The 14,039-nt window shown below is 34.5% G+C and overlaps 1 protein-coding gene across 1 annotated transcript; it reads right to left on the bottom strand.

Moving 5' to 3' along the window:
- Positions 1 to 771: 771 nt before the first annotated feature.
- Positions 772 to 9,103, bottom strand: LOC130641138 (zinc finger MYND domain-containing protein 12-like). Its single transcript, XM_057447810.1, has 8 exons — positions 8,897 to 9,103; positions 7,341 to 7,485; positions 6,736 to 6,907; positions 6,050 to 6,219; positions 5,652 to 5,774; positions 4,558 to 4,681; positions 4,250 to 4,395; positions 772 to 1,226 (listed from the first exon to the last, which is right to left on the bottom strand). Exons 1-8 carry the CDS (start codon positions 9,001 to 9,003, stop codon positions 1,116 to 1,118), a joined length of 1,098 nt encoding a protein of 365 aa, XP_057303793.1. The 5' UTR covers positions 9,004 to 9,103; the 3' UTR covers positions 772 to 1,115.
- Positions 9,104 to 14,039: the final 4,936 nt, after the last annotated feature.

Raw genomic sequence — 14,039 nt, forward strand, 5'->3', positions numbered from 1 at the left:
TTCTAATTATGTAGTGACTTCAAAGACATCTCAACTTTTTGATTTCGCTACCTTACGGAGATTAATATTCGAGAGGCTGGAAGCATTTCAGGAGCATGAAATTCTTGACGCTATAAAGAAGTACAGTATAAAATCGTAGTTTTGACACAAACGTGTTGGAAAAAGTGTTGATGACATTAATTAGAAAACAAAAAAGAAAACCTTAAAAGAAGAAAAAGTGACATTCGACGGAATAATGAAGGAGAAAAGAGAATCATAAAAAAGCACACTTGCACACACGTGATCAAGGGATCCAAATTAAAGTTTTAATGCAGATTCCTTCGCAAGTTTCTTTTTCCCTTTCTTTCAACAAAAGCCTAGTAATATCATTGTAGATTTTGACATTGTATTTTTATACCCCACCAAAAGCTATATCAACCTTGACGGTATATCTGTCTTGCTGTGACGTCAATAGGCGTTTTGCAGAATCTGAGAGATAATTACCCAAATAAACGATATCACGTGACTATATAAATTGAGAAATAAAAAGCACATATAATCACAAAAATCTACACTTTGAAGTCGCCATAAAGTTACACAAGTTCCAAACACTTCAGACATCGAAGAGGAATGATTTCGGCTTTTTTCAAAATAGTGCACTATACAGTGCAGACCACTATAGTGAATCAAAAGAGTAAACATTGTCTAAGATTAGATTACCCAAAAACCCTTGGAATCATCACATGATCATTTCGTTACAAGAACCTACACACAAAAAATATGACTACTAACTTATTTTATCTTAGTTTTTGTTAATAAATCAAACTTATTATTGTACACCAAAAACAATATAATTTGATACAACATCCATCCACACTTGAAATACATGCCTAGACAGAAGTTAAGAAATTTAGGACCAACCTGGACACCAGGGCTCTTTGTGCGGTACAAATTTACTGATATCAATAAGAGAGCCCTGGGGTCGACGTTGGTGTAGAAGATCCATTCATAACGTAAAAAATGATAAACATATACAGGGTTAAAAATAATATATATTAAAATATTTAAGATAAGTTTCAGTATATACAATTTCTGTCTGTATCATAAAAACACACGAGAAGTTATATCATAATTATTTAACTACTCTTGATAGCTTTTTGAACTTCCATCATGACTCGTGACTGACCAGCTTCCATTGATACTCCTTTACTAGCCATTTCTGTAGCTTTCTCAGAAAACTTTTTTGCCTATAAAATAAATTTTGGTGAGTATTTAATTTGGCGAATGACCAAAATGGAATATTTGGTGGGGATTTAATTTGGTGAATTATCAATTTTATAAAATTTGGCGAGGATTTAATTTGGTGAATACAAAAAAAATGTTTATTTTTTTTGGGGGGAGGGGTTATTTTGGCGAATGACACAAAGAAATGAATTTTTAAGTCTTAAAATGTTTTATAATAATAATAAACGTAAAACACACGATTTACATGTAACAATCCTCTTTATACTTGTATTTGTTGTAAAAACTTGCTGTAAAAATAAAAAAAGTTCGTTTTTCTTTTTTTGATTAAAAAAAAAAACGTTTTTTTTTAAAAAAATTTGGCGGGAATTTAATTTTGCAAACGGTAAATTATGTTAAATTTAGCGAGTATTTAATTCGGCGAGGATTTAATTTGGCAAAATTCGCCAAAATTTGCCAAATTCGCCAAAATTAATGCACGCCAAAATTTATCCACTTAATGTATCACAATAAGAACATTTCAAACAGATGACTGGTCTAATTATCTAGTGCTTCAAAATAGTCTTGCTTCTAGTTTTCCGGTCAACTAAAAGCCTTCTTGCCGCAGCCCCAAAAGTTTAAGCATTTTCGAAAATTTAATTGGTTGTAGGCTTTGAAAGTAAGTTTCGTGCCAACTTACAAAGCTGCAAAAACACAGACGGAAATGCTAACGCGCATAGTCAGACGATTGCAAGTGCGCTAAAAACGTTTAAAAGTAGGATTCTACTTGCGTATTTTTGTAAACAACAGTCGCTTTCCTGTGGAAAATCCACAGGAGTTCTCACATCGCAACAAAGCCCGTAAAATGCATTGCAAGTGGAATTTTGTGTGTAGTTTAAGTTACTTTTACATGACTTTGAATTCGCGGACAGATAGAATATACGAATATTAATAGAGCGAAAGGTCAACTTATAAAAAGTGAATATCGCACTTGCAAACTAAGGATTTGTAGTCAACCTGTTTTTAAAATAAATTCACCTAGTGTATTAAAAAATCAAAATATTTTTATATAAATATAAAAATAAAAAAATAGAAAATATCAACGGATAAATTTGCAACGTGAGGACTTATTTTTGCAAAGTTCTACATAAGACTATAAATTAATGCATGAACTGAATAAATGTTGTACAACTATCAATTATTTCTTTTTATATCGCAGTCATAAAATATTAGTTATATACATAGTACATATCGCAGTCTCATACCGCAAGAATTTCGTAAAAAAGATAAAACCTCGACATTTCATGCCATAGTAATTTTTGATTTTTGGACATTATTGAATTTCCGCGCCCGAATGCGTAGGAAATTCTTTAAAACCGTCGTTCTTTTCTTTTGGAGCATTTTTTGAGAAAAAATCGACCCTGGGATTACACGTTCCTCCGTCACAGATGTAAACTTCGCACCCAAGCTCCCCAACTACTGGGAACTCATCTAAATGATGTTTCAGAACAAAATTAGTATTTGTTTTCAACAAAAATTGGCAAAGTTAACAAAAAAAGTATGGTGAACATAATGGTGACATCGAAATTTTGATTTTTGTCACCTAAATGCCATTTTAGGCCAAAATTGATCCAAAAATTAAAACCATTTTATTTTCGGCTAAATCTGGCACAGTTAACAAATAAAGTATGCTGAAAATGATGATGGTACAAAAGTTTGATTTTTGTCACCTAAATGTCATTTTAGGCCAAAATTTAACCAAAAATTAAAACTGCTTTATTTTCGACAAAAATTGGCACTGTTAATAAAAAAAGTATGCTGAAAATGATGGTCACAGCAAAATTTTGATTTTTTGTCAACTAAATGCCGTTTAAGACCATAAACGTTTCAATCGCAAGACTTACCATGAATGTTAGGCTGTATTTTTTGTTAGCAATTTATTTTAAAATGTGAGTTTATTATGACACGTTTCGTTTTGTTTGCGTTTGTTGTAAGATATAATGTCACTTGTGTGCTTTATCTTCAGAGGTTCATGCACCAAACCTCCTCAAATGTTTAGCACAATATAACACAACGAATTAGCAGGTTTTCATCAAATATTTTGGTAGCGAGCGGAAATTCTTAGAGCCCCCAGGGCTTCTTGTTTATGGTTTAAAACGAAATCTTAATTTCGCGGGGATTTTTTATATAACAGATTGTTTAGTAAACATTTCTAATGTTTTGAAGATTTTTGTTTGCGCGTTACAGCACAAAACGCGATGTTTGTTGTACATGAACAGCTGCACATGTTTCACATTACAAGAATTTTTTCTCAAAATAATTTCTAAAAAATATTTTTCTTAAGTTCGCAGCGCGGAGATCTTAAAAAAAAGAAATGAATCCTATTGTTAAATTTTCTTTAGGGTTATTTTGCAGACATTTACATTGACATAGACATTGCAGGTAATTTACCTCTAAATTAAATAATAGTAAAAAAAAATCAGCTTTTAATTCTAGCGCGCCTAATTTATGACGCCATCAATGGATTTTTTAAACCATCTGCCAATAAGATTTTACGGCATCCATAAGTTATGACAAAAATTCAGGCAAACGAAAATATGGGTAGACAAATTAATTGGGCGGTCGGATAATATAGATCAATCTAAATTTTTGGATAGATTTTATTAGGACACCGCAAAAGGAACGCCTTAACCAACTTAACGTATTTGCAAAGATTAACTTTTACAATTTTGCGTATTAATTATGAAGTATGATGAAGTATTCTTAGACATGCCATCAATCGCGAATAGGTCCTAAAATGTCCACAAACTTTGGACTGGATTTTAATTCTTGGTGTTAGTTCAACCGACTAATATAGTCAGCAACCTGATTATATTAGTCGGTTGAATGTTTTGTCGAACCTAAATGACGAAATTCTGAAGAAGTGACAAAGATGAACGCCGACAAAAAAGTAGGGCTGAAAAATGTTTTTTGGTGTTTCGACGATAATATACAAAAACAACTTAAAATAAGTAAAATGTGATTATATTTTGCTCAGAAGGATACTTACTAAAGTTTTGTCTTGCAACACAAGGTATAACATGGCTAGTGTAAAGTAAACTTTCAGCAATACACTTGGTGTTGAGGAAGATTGCTTTTCACGCACTTCAAGAATTGCATTTAAAATCTGAACAGCTTCAGCCCCCTCGGCTTCATCTAAAAAGTTGAAGAATCATATTATCCTTGTCGAAATTAATCATTTTTTATATCCAAGAACTATTATTGCTACTACTATTGCTATTAATATCATGCTTAAGCCCTGTTTACACGATAGAGGTTTTAATAAATGTCTAGCCAGTTACCGTACTTCAGACTTACCAAGAAAATCAAAATCCTCGTCTTGCTGTGTTCCTTGTGTTGGTCCAATCCCCGTTGGTGGAGGTGGAACGCGAATTCTTTGTTTGACCAACATCAACAAGTGATCGTACCACATAGTAGTCAGCTTAAAGAAGATAATGTACATTACAACAATGCAGAAAGTAACCAAAAAGAATAGCTCATTCTTAAATTATAACCAATGCATCGGTCACACTGAACAATAACGAATTTCATCTTTCTGGTATTACTTTCTTTAAATATAGCGTGGGAGCCAAGATCACACTCATGCTTTTTAATATTTCACGAAACAAAAATCCTGGGATAATAGAAAATGAATATGAAAGGATAGCCTTATTTTTATTCTTCTACGTGTCACAAAACCGTTACATTTCAGGTCACAAAAGATTCATTTTAATTGTATACGAAAAATCGAGTTGGGTAAAAATATTGCGGTACGCGGTCGTATACGATTAAAATCGAGCACAACAATGAGAAAAAAGTGAAGTTAGGCACCGTTAACGTTAACATGAAATTTTTCGTATTAAAGAAGTCACTAATATTAGACTAGTCGTTAGCGCGTGGAAAATTCCACGTTCTGAGGTTGTATCGCTATTTCGCGCATTCTTAGCACAATGTAGTGATTCCGCTATTATTTTAAACACACTTCCAACAGCTGTTATTATTATAGAGACTAGACGTTAACCCGTGCAAAAACGTCCACGGGGTCACCCATCCTTTATATATCGCATTTCGTGTTTCCATAACAAAAAGCCAAACAGACGCACGAACAGACAGACTACGGCTATCATTATAGAGGTAAATGAACTTAGAACTTAAAAAAATAATAATAATAAAAAAATGGATATACATGGAATAAAATTCGCCGTGCACGAAATTTCAGGCGCCTTGTTGTATGTCCTGTAAACGATCCGTCTCAGATGCCTGATCACGCACGTTATATTTATGTCGCAACCGAAGTTTCCGACGCTTTCTCGAAGAATACTAGTAGTTCAAACCAACTATCGGCAGCGTCCTAACCAATACCTTCAGGGAGACGTAAATCTAAATCGGAACTACCCTGTTTTCATATATACCTGTGAATACAATGAGAATGCAACATCAAGCTTATCTTTGCGGTAAAACACATTTGCCATGTGAAAATATCCTCCTGACGTACGAATATCATCAGGCCCAAATGCTAACGACGCATGATAGATCTAAAAAACAAATTTTGCTACAGTCTTACAAGTCATAAGAAGCATAGTTCTAAAATAATTTGAGCAATTAAGTAACGTTTATAGGAAAAATAATAAAGGAAATAACAAGTTGCACAAAAACTGCGTCAACGAGATTAAAAATCGACCCTTAACTTTAGTCGCGCCTAAAATTTACATTTGTACCCAAAGGAACTCGTTATAAAATATTATACACCGTTCTCATCTAAGTTGCCAGTTACCAACTATAGCCTCTGCTTAAAAAAATTAAAGCCTACATCTTCAGCTAAATATCTCAAGGCCTCGTCATCATTGCCTTGTGTCGCATACATCATTCCAAGATTTCGATACAATCTTGATTTAATATCATTTTCACATTCAGGTGTTTTCAAGACAGTCCATTGAGCTTGGGATAAGTAATCTTCAGCTTGTTTCAGACGGCCAAGCCCTAAAAAAAGAAAGCGAAACTACAGAAAGATAATACGTCATTTACAGTTGAACTCAACCGTATAAAATTATGTTAACTCCTGCTTAAGTGTATAATTTTAAATGCTTTTATGAAAGAGCACAGGAATACCAATTTGTAGTAAATTTCCATTTGCATCTATTTAGTATATATATACTACTCTTATCTACCATACTGAAAAAAAATTACCTTTTAGGTTAAATTTGTTATAAAATGCCAGAGTAGTGTGTGTAAAGCTAAAGTGAGTCAAATAGGATGCACAATTTATGCTACAAATCAACAATGCAGCCTAAATTGGTTTATGATTAAGAAATCCACCTAATGTGCAACTGACTTAACATATTTTTCTTTTATTTGTTGTGTTCCTAAATTTCATCTGCCACTAAAGCATAATAGTTTTCAATTTTGTGGTTTGAACTGCAGGAATGACTATACTTCATACAAACATGTGGATTTGAATCATTGAGGAGATCACCACATTTCACAAAGTATTCTTACCAATGCATGCTTCTCCAAGGATAAGATAGGAAGGAACCAAATGAATACTGTCCAATCCATACACTGCTATTGAGAATTTCAGGGATTGCATAGCAGCTGGTATAGCATACTCATACTTCCCTTCAAACAATAACTTTTGACCAGCAGTTTGAGTTAATTCAATCATTTGTTTCTAGACAATGTACATCTTCTTAGAAATGTTAAAGTAACATTGGTAAACATGAATTCTTTAAATTATATGAGGGATAAGACCCAGCAAGTCATAAATTGAACCAAGTTTTGTTATATTTTGTTATATCTTCATAATAGTGTGGAGATTTTTAGGCTGTGTAAATATGCAAAAAAACATATGTAAATGCTAATTTAGTGTACCTTAGCCCTGAAGGTCTTTAAAACAAACCTGTTGAAAAATTTTAGGCATTTTTTCCAAAACTTTATTGATGATTCAAATTTATCTTACTTAGAGTTGCCACTCAGGTAAAATTTTAATAAAACCTTGGGAATTCATCACAGCAAAAAACAAGGGATAAAAAGGAACAGTATCTCAAAAAATATTTTTACAAGATGTTTACATGCATTTAATCATGTTTATATAAATTCTTTACCTGTCTTAAGTTTTGCTGTTGCTTTTGATATTGTCTTTCTTTTTCAGAACCACTGATAAAAGGAACAGGCATTCGTAAGGGTATTAGAAGTTGACAAATTTTTTCATGAATACCAATCCAATCTATTGCTTGATGTTCTGCATCACTAAAATTTCCATAATAAACCCAATCAATTAAAAAAATGATCCTGATACAGTTTGCAAGCATACTTTATCTTTCTAACTCAAGCCCTGAATAATTAAAATGAGTCTTTTAGATGGAAATCAATACATCACTATTGTGAGACATAAATCATGGGACTAGGATATTTTAGCCAATTCCTTTTTTGCTAAAGGCTGTACACAAAATAATGTGTTAAAGAGGTGGGTATAGGAAAAACTATAAAGTTATTTATCAAGTGGAATTGACATTTTAGCACAGGAGCCAATTTAGGTAATCACGTACGTAAAACATGATGGTCATGGATTGACTTGCTAGCTAAGTTAGAAGTAAGTACGTAATTCATTTCACACAAGAGGTTATAGCTAGCTTCAAAAAACAATTGATTAGAGTCTTCTTATTAGCTAGATCACTTCATAGTAGGCGTGTGGGAGGAGGAAAGGGAAGGAAAATTACGGAGATGGCACAATCAGTCAGGGATAACCGCAAATTAGGCTATTCGCCAAATTAGGATAGTATCTTAGTTAGGAGATTTTCTATAGACTAGTTAGGAGATCATCTCCTATTTCCTTCAAAGAAGATTTTTAATAGTTTGCTTTAAAGGACCAAAATTATACCCCAAAAGTCTTTGGATTGGCTAATTAGACAAGAAATAGTCTATTTAGGCTATGTGAAAATATGCACGCAGGATATTTAGCCTTTTTCCAGAACCAACCGTGGCCGTAAAACAAAGAAGCCGTAATACAGTGCATGCGTTAATAATCAAAACAAACTAAGCGCTATATCTTTTGACAGTGCTAATAATAAAGAAAAATATATTTTTATTGAAGAAGAACTACTTTGTTCATCACTAACATACTGCCAAGCAGTGAGCGGGATTCAATCCGCAGTCCGTAGAACTGGGAGCCACAGAATATTCACCTATATATAAAAATATATTTGGAGTATCAAAAGTATGTTCTATATAGAATGTTTTTAGCTAATAAAATCATTGCGGCTATGCAACAGAACAGCGATAAGCAGCAAAAACCATGTTGATAGTTTAATAAGGAGAGATAAATCGCCTAAATAGGTTATCATACACTAATTAGACTATCATAGCCTAATTTGTGGTTATCCCTGACTGGACAATGCACGGCCTGTTAAATGTTGGAGTTGTCTGGTAGAGCATGGACCCTAAATTGAGACTGCATAGTTCAAAATAAGTATTATGGCCTCTCATGGAAATAATAAACAGGGTATATACCTCGACATTTGTGAGACTAGCCATGTATGTGAAATATGACATCCATCCTATTTATGATATTATTAAAAGTTCCTTCTTGTAACTAGCTAGGTAGCTAACTATTCAGCTTGATTCTATTATATCAATTATGGCGAGAACGAACTTTACTTACCAGTAATAGGTTACTCGACATTTGGTGCAAAATATAAAAGCTGGCTTCGAACATAGTTCACAGCACAGCTTAACTCCTTTAGGATTTGCAAGAGGATTCAGTGTCATTATTTTAAAAATAACTATATTACACTTTTTTGCACAAGTGAGCAACAGCTCTTGCCGCCATCACTGTTTTGACGACGAATTTGCTGCTCTTTCCTTGAGCGAGGGTAAGAAAAATAAGACCCGCTAATTTTCGACCCCTAAGCTCTTTGAAGGTTTTAATTCTCGTCCCCCCGGAGGTATGTTTCTGATGTCAAAGCAAAAATATACCCCTGTGGAGACGGACAGCAAAAACCCTCTGGGGACGAGGCTACTCTCTTTTATTCATTATTCAAGATCAAAGTCACCGACATGCAAATTCTTGTTTGAAGAACATTAGAATGATGCAACAAGTTTTACTTTCAAAATCTGATGTTAGATTCGGCTAAACGAGCAAAAAGCGCAACGCTATGTAGAGAAGGAAATACTTTTTGGGATGAGGTTAGCGCCGACCCCAAAAAAAGAGGAGCACCAACAGAGGTAACATTTTCGTTTCTTTTATGTAAAAATAATACATAAAAAAACTTTTGGGCTGTGACTTGTTAAAAAACCAACCTCGTTTTTAGGGTTTTTTTTTAATTTTTGAAGGATCTCAAATTCAGGCACAGCTTCGCCCCCATGGTCTTGTGGCCCCTGGGCCGTTATTACGGAGTGGACAACAATCGTCGCTATCAACTTCATCAACAACGCAAATTTGCCCTGGGAACGAGGTTGGGGTCGGCAATCACATTTTTTATAAAGAAAAGATCCATGGGAATAAAAACTTGAATAAAAGCTTGTTTTTTTAAATTCGCCGAATGAAGATGATGCAACGAAAATGCATTGCATGTCCCAACCCACCTTTAAAATGCGACTTGTTAATAGGACAAAATCGATGTGCACTTTCATCCAATATTCCACACCTAAAACGTCAGAACATTTTGACGTCAAATTATCAAAGTCTTTTCTATTGAAAATAAAAGTAAAGAGTTGCGTTAGTCATGGTCGATAAAAGGATGGCGTCGCCGTATCAAAAAATCATGCCACAGACAAATGAAGTTGTATGGGTACATCAACGGTACACACCGACAGAACTAAGAGGTACTGCGCCCGTTCCCAGATTCAAGTTCATCATTCCTTCCAAATTGCCGCCAGTTCCAGAGGCATGGAAAAAACCAGTAAACCCACCCACACATCTCTTTGAAAGACGGAAGGAAGAACAAACATTATACAAGTTTTCACCGTCGACACGATGCGAAGAATGGTCAACACTACGACAAATTTTGCCTTCAAAAGGACGGCCTGTGAAAACATTACCACCAAGATGGGGAACGGCACAAAGTGAACCGATCAAATTTGTCAGCAAAAAAGAAGTTCGCTTTCCTATTATAAACAGCCCGATGACAAAATATGTCGACGACATGCATGTAACAAATCGCTTGTTTAAATTGCATTGAAAAAACTTGTTATTTGTAGCTTATCTATTTACTCGTTTTTTTTTCAAAGTTGTTCCAATCTCTTTGTATTATACACGTATGACGGCCATGATATTTGATCAAAACCAACAAATATGGCTTTTAGATAAACTTTAGCCGTGTGATTTTTAGGGGTAGCTTCGAGTAATAGCCAATATCAAAGCCCCTGACAGGCATAGAACCTAAACATTTGGCATGTAAGTGTCTAATAAATAAAGGAGTTATTAAAAAAACCGTCGGAGGGGGGGGGGGGGGGCGAATCCGCCCAAACCGAATAGGGTTAAAGAAGTTCTCTGTCACTGTTAGGTTGAGTAATAAACAGCCATAACCATAAAGCCCAACCTCGATCCCAGGGCTTTTCGTCTCTTTTTTATAACGGGACGGCTGTAAAAAGAGAGACCGCCCTGAGGTTGCATAAAGCAAAAACATGTACCGCTGTCAAAAAGTTGTATGAACAAACGAGTCATTTTCCTCTGCATCATTGCTTATTTTTTAGTAGAAAAAATATCTTAATGTATACTTTTTAAGCTCTATGCGGAGACACGGGTTCTTCAAAGGCGAAGGAGAGCCTACTTTTTTTTCCAGTTAGATTAACAAATGTAAACTCAAACGAGAATACACAAAAATATGTTTACGTTCAAGATAAAATCGTATGTTTACGGAGCTTCATTATATCAGTTTCCCGATCGCATTTTTTTATTTGCCCATATTTTACGTCAAATTGTATCACAAACATGATGACATACATTAAAGTTGTTAGAAATAAACGCTCTGTCGAATAACGGTTTTCCATAGAAATCAATTTTCTGATTCTAAAGTTTCTAATTATGGATAGTCCAAGAAGTGTACACTATTAATAAATAAAATTGACCCATTGAGCAATGAGCAAATGGAGCCAGCAAATCCACTGCCATATCCTCACAGAAAATTTTCTAAGTAGCGGAAAGGTTTTTGCTGCGCACGAAATGAACTTTACTACCGAAAATTCCTTCTAATTTGCAGATAGAGAAAAGGTGTTCGGTAGTGAAAGGCTCTGTAACTGTATTTAGTTATTGACGAAATTCTCTTAGACATGCAAGTTTTCTTTTTGGCGTCAGCATATGTGACAAATTCGAACAGCGCCATGCAAACAGATTATAAATATTTTAACACAAAGAAAGAATTATGTTGACATTTGCTGTCGCCATTTTAATTCTTGCCCCTCAAAAATTACACCGATGGCAGACTTTTTATTGTAAGAAGTTTAACAACATTTTTTTCGTGTGTTCTTTAGGCAGCTTGTTTTTTTAGAACTACGAGATACTAATATTACAATCTTGTGTATTTTACTTAACCATTAGAGATATTTTTATTTTCTTCTTTTTCTTCCCGAGCGTAGTCTACTTAAAGGTATCTTCTCATATGGCATGGTTTTTCTACTTTTCTTTGCTCTTCTCCGTTCGTCCTCAACATATTCTTGATAACATTCATCTCGTACAAACATATTTTCATACAACAAAACACGTTTCTTTGATAACGCGTGTTGTAACGCGTGTAAAACGAGTAAAGATGATTTATTCGCGCTTTCGAACATTGCTTTCGTGTATTCAATGATATCGGCAAAAGAAGAACCATCGCCGGACTCGTTGATTGTCTCAGTTATCATTTTAACATGTTTATTTATTTTCTTCTGTTGTGATTTAGGAACAGCGTAACTCGAGTCTGTTTTTCGCTTGCCTTGTTTACTCGTGGAACTACCCGCAGAGGAGCGTCGAGCTGCCTTTATTAATACATTTGCTTTCTTCTGAGCAAGCTTAATCCTTGCGTCTAGAGTTTTATCATAAGCTTTTACTACGGCATAGCGTCGCTTAGATGGTGATAGTTTTTTATCATCAGATCGCTCAAACTGCCTGGAGCTTTTACGGGGTGGTTGTATCGAATGCTCAGTGTCGTTAAATGTTGTGTTTCTTTTATTTTCCTTAATCGGTTTTGATTGACTCTGTATTCTAGACGAACGGCGATGAACAGTGTCAGCTTGGTTATCTTTTGAATTTGTAGAATCTTGATGTGGTTTACCTTTAAAACATTTCTTGGTGTTGCTGCTGTTTTCAGATGAGCGAGCGGTCTCCGTTGATGATGATAATCTTTGAGAGCGTCGCGTATGACTCGGTTCTTTTGGGTTAATATCGTTTTGGTGTGCAACAACAGCGGTAGCCTGTGAACTCTTCAAACTATCGACGTTGCTTGACGAGATTCTTCTTTTAGTTGTAGCCTGTGAACTCTTCAAACTATCGACGTTGCTTGACGAGATTCTTCTTTTACTCTCACTTTGCGGAGAAGGGGTGATATGTCTGCTACGTAGCTGCATACAGGATTAATGGAATGAAGTGTAGTATCGTTCTTACAGTTTTACTTTGAATGTGTACGTTCATTTAGGTGTATGTGCGTGTGTGTAAGTGAACGCTATTTGCAAATGATGATAAATAATTCGCAATGTAGTTCTTACATTTGACGTCAAATTAATGTTGGTCTATTTCTCGTACACGTAAAAGTCTTTCGCACTTTCTTTTTCACTATAGATAAATTATTTTTTTTATTTACAACTTTTGGTTTATAAATATTAGATCAGCACAGTCGTGTAAAAAAGGCACGAACTATTACAATATGGTAGAAAAGCAGCGCCTATTCAATTCACAAAATACAAAAATTTATTTACATAAATATTTAGATTTATGGACGGGTGTAGTGTCGGGCTTTTATGTTAGCCACTCGTTTGGCAAATGTGCAAAAATACTCAATTATAAATAATTCAGCACTCACAAAGATGTAAACAAAATTGATTTATAGTGAATAGTGGTTTTGTGGAACAGATGACTAAAATCAACACTCATCGTCAAACTTTATTCAGCAGCCATGCCGCAGAGCAGTTCGCCTCTTTTTTAACAACTTCCAACAGGAACCCATTTCCCTTTGGATCAAGCTACTTTGCTATACTGCACTCTGTACAAATCCCACCCTGGTTTCCAGGAATTTTTACTTCTTTGATATCAAAACGATGACAAAAAAATCTCCCCATCTTCTTTCATACCAGAAAAGCTAAAAATCCCAAGGTTCATTTAAAACCAAAAGCTGATGAAAAATAACGAGATTGTAAAAAGTTGGAGCTCGTAGAAGCTGATTTTTTTCTTGTTTATGATACATTTTTAAATAGAGATTTCTGCTGACTCAGCAATTTTAGTGTTAAGTTAAAATCATTTTATTATGTATTACGGCCTATATTTTTAGGAAATAGTAAACACTGAGTAAATAATTCAGCTATTTGGACAGCTAAGGGTTACTGCCGCCCTAATTAAACAGTATTTTGAATAACATAAAGAAGAAATGAACTCCTTAGACTTGCCTTTTTGAACAATCAAGAGTTAATTTGGGAAAACGAAAGAAACATGGAAAAAAAGGGAGAGTGTGAATTCGTCCAGGGATATTTTTCTTGGGCCTTTTTAGGAGCCATCTTCGTATTATTTCTTCACTTAAACAAGTTTTCTCTTTACAATCAAGGCTTCATATGATATTTATCATATGTAGAAGGGCAATTAGCTATAACTTTGAGCGAAATATGCGGGATGACCT

Source organism: Hydractinia symbiolongicarpus, chromosome 4, assembly GCF_029227915.1.
Source record: "Hydractinia symbiolongicarpus strain clone_291-10 chromosome 4, HSymV2.1, whole genome shotgun sequence".
Taxonomy (NCBI): Eukaryota; Metazoa; Cnidaria; class Hydrozoa; order Anthoathecata; family Hydractiniidae; genus Hydractinia; species Hydractinia symbiolongicarpus.

Coding starts and splice junctions, on each gene's coding strand:
- LOC130641138 (XM_057447810.1), bottom strand. CDS start 9,003: ATGACACTGAATCCTCTTGCAAATCCTAAAGGAGTTAAGCTGTGCTGT. Junction 4,682..5,651: donor CATTCTCATTGTATTCACAG/GTATATATGAAA, acceptor ATCTTCTTTAAG/CTGACTACTATGTGGTACGA. Junction 1,227..4,249: donor TGTTGCAAGACAAAACTTTA/GTAAGTATCCTT, acceptor TTTATTTTATAG/GCAAAAAAGTTTTCTGAGAA.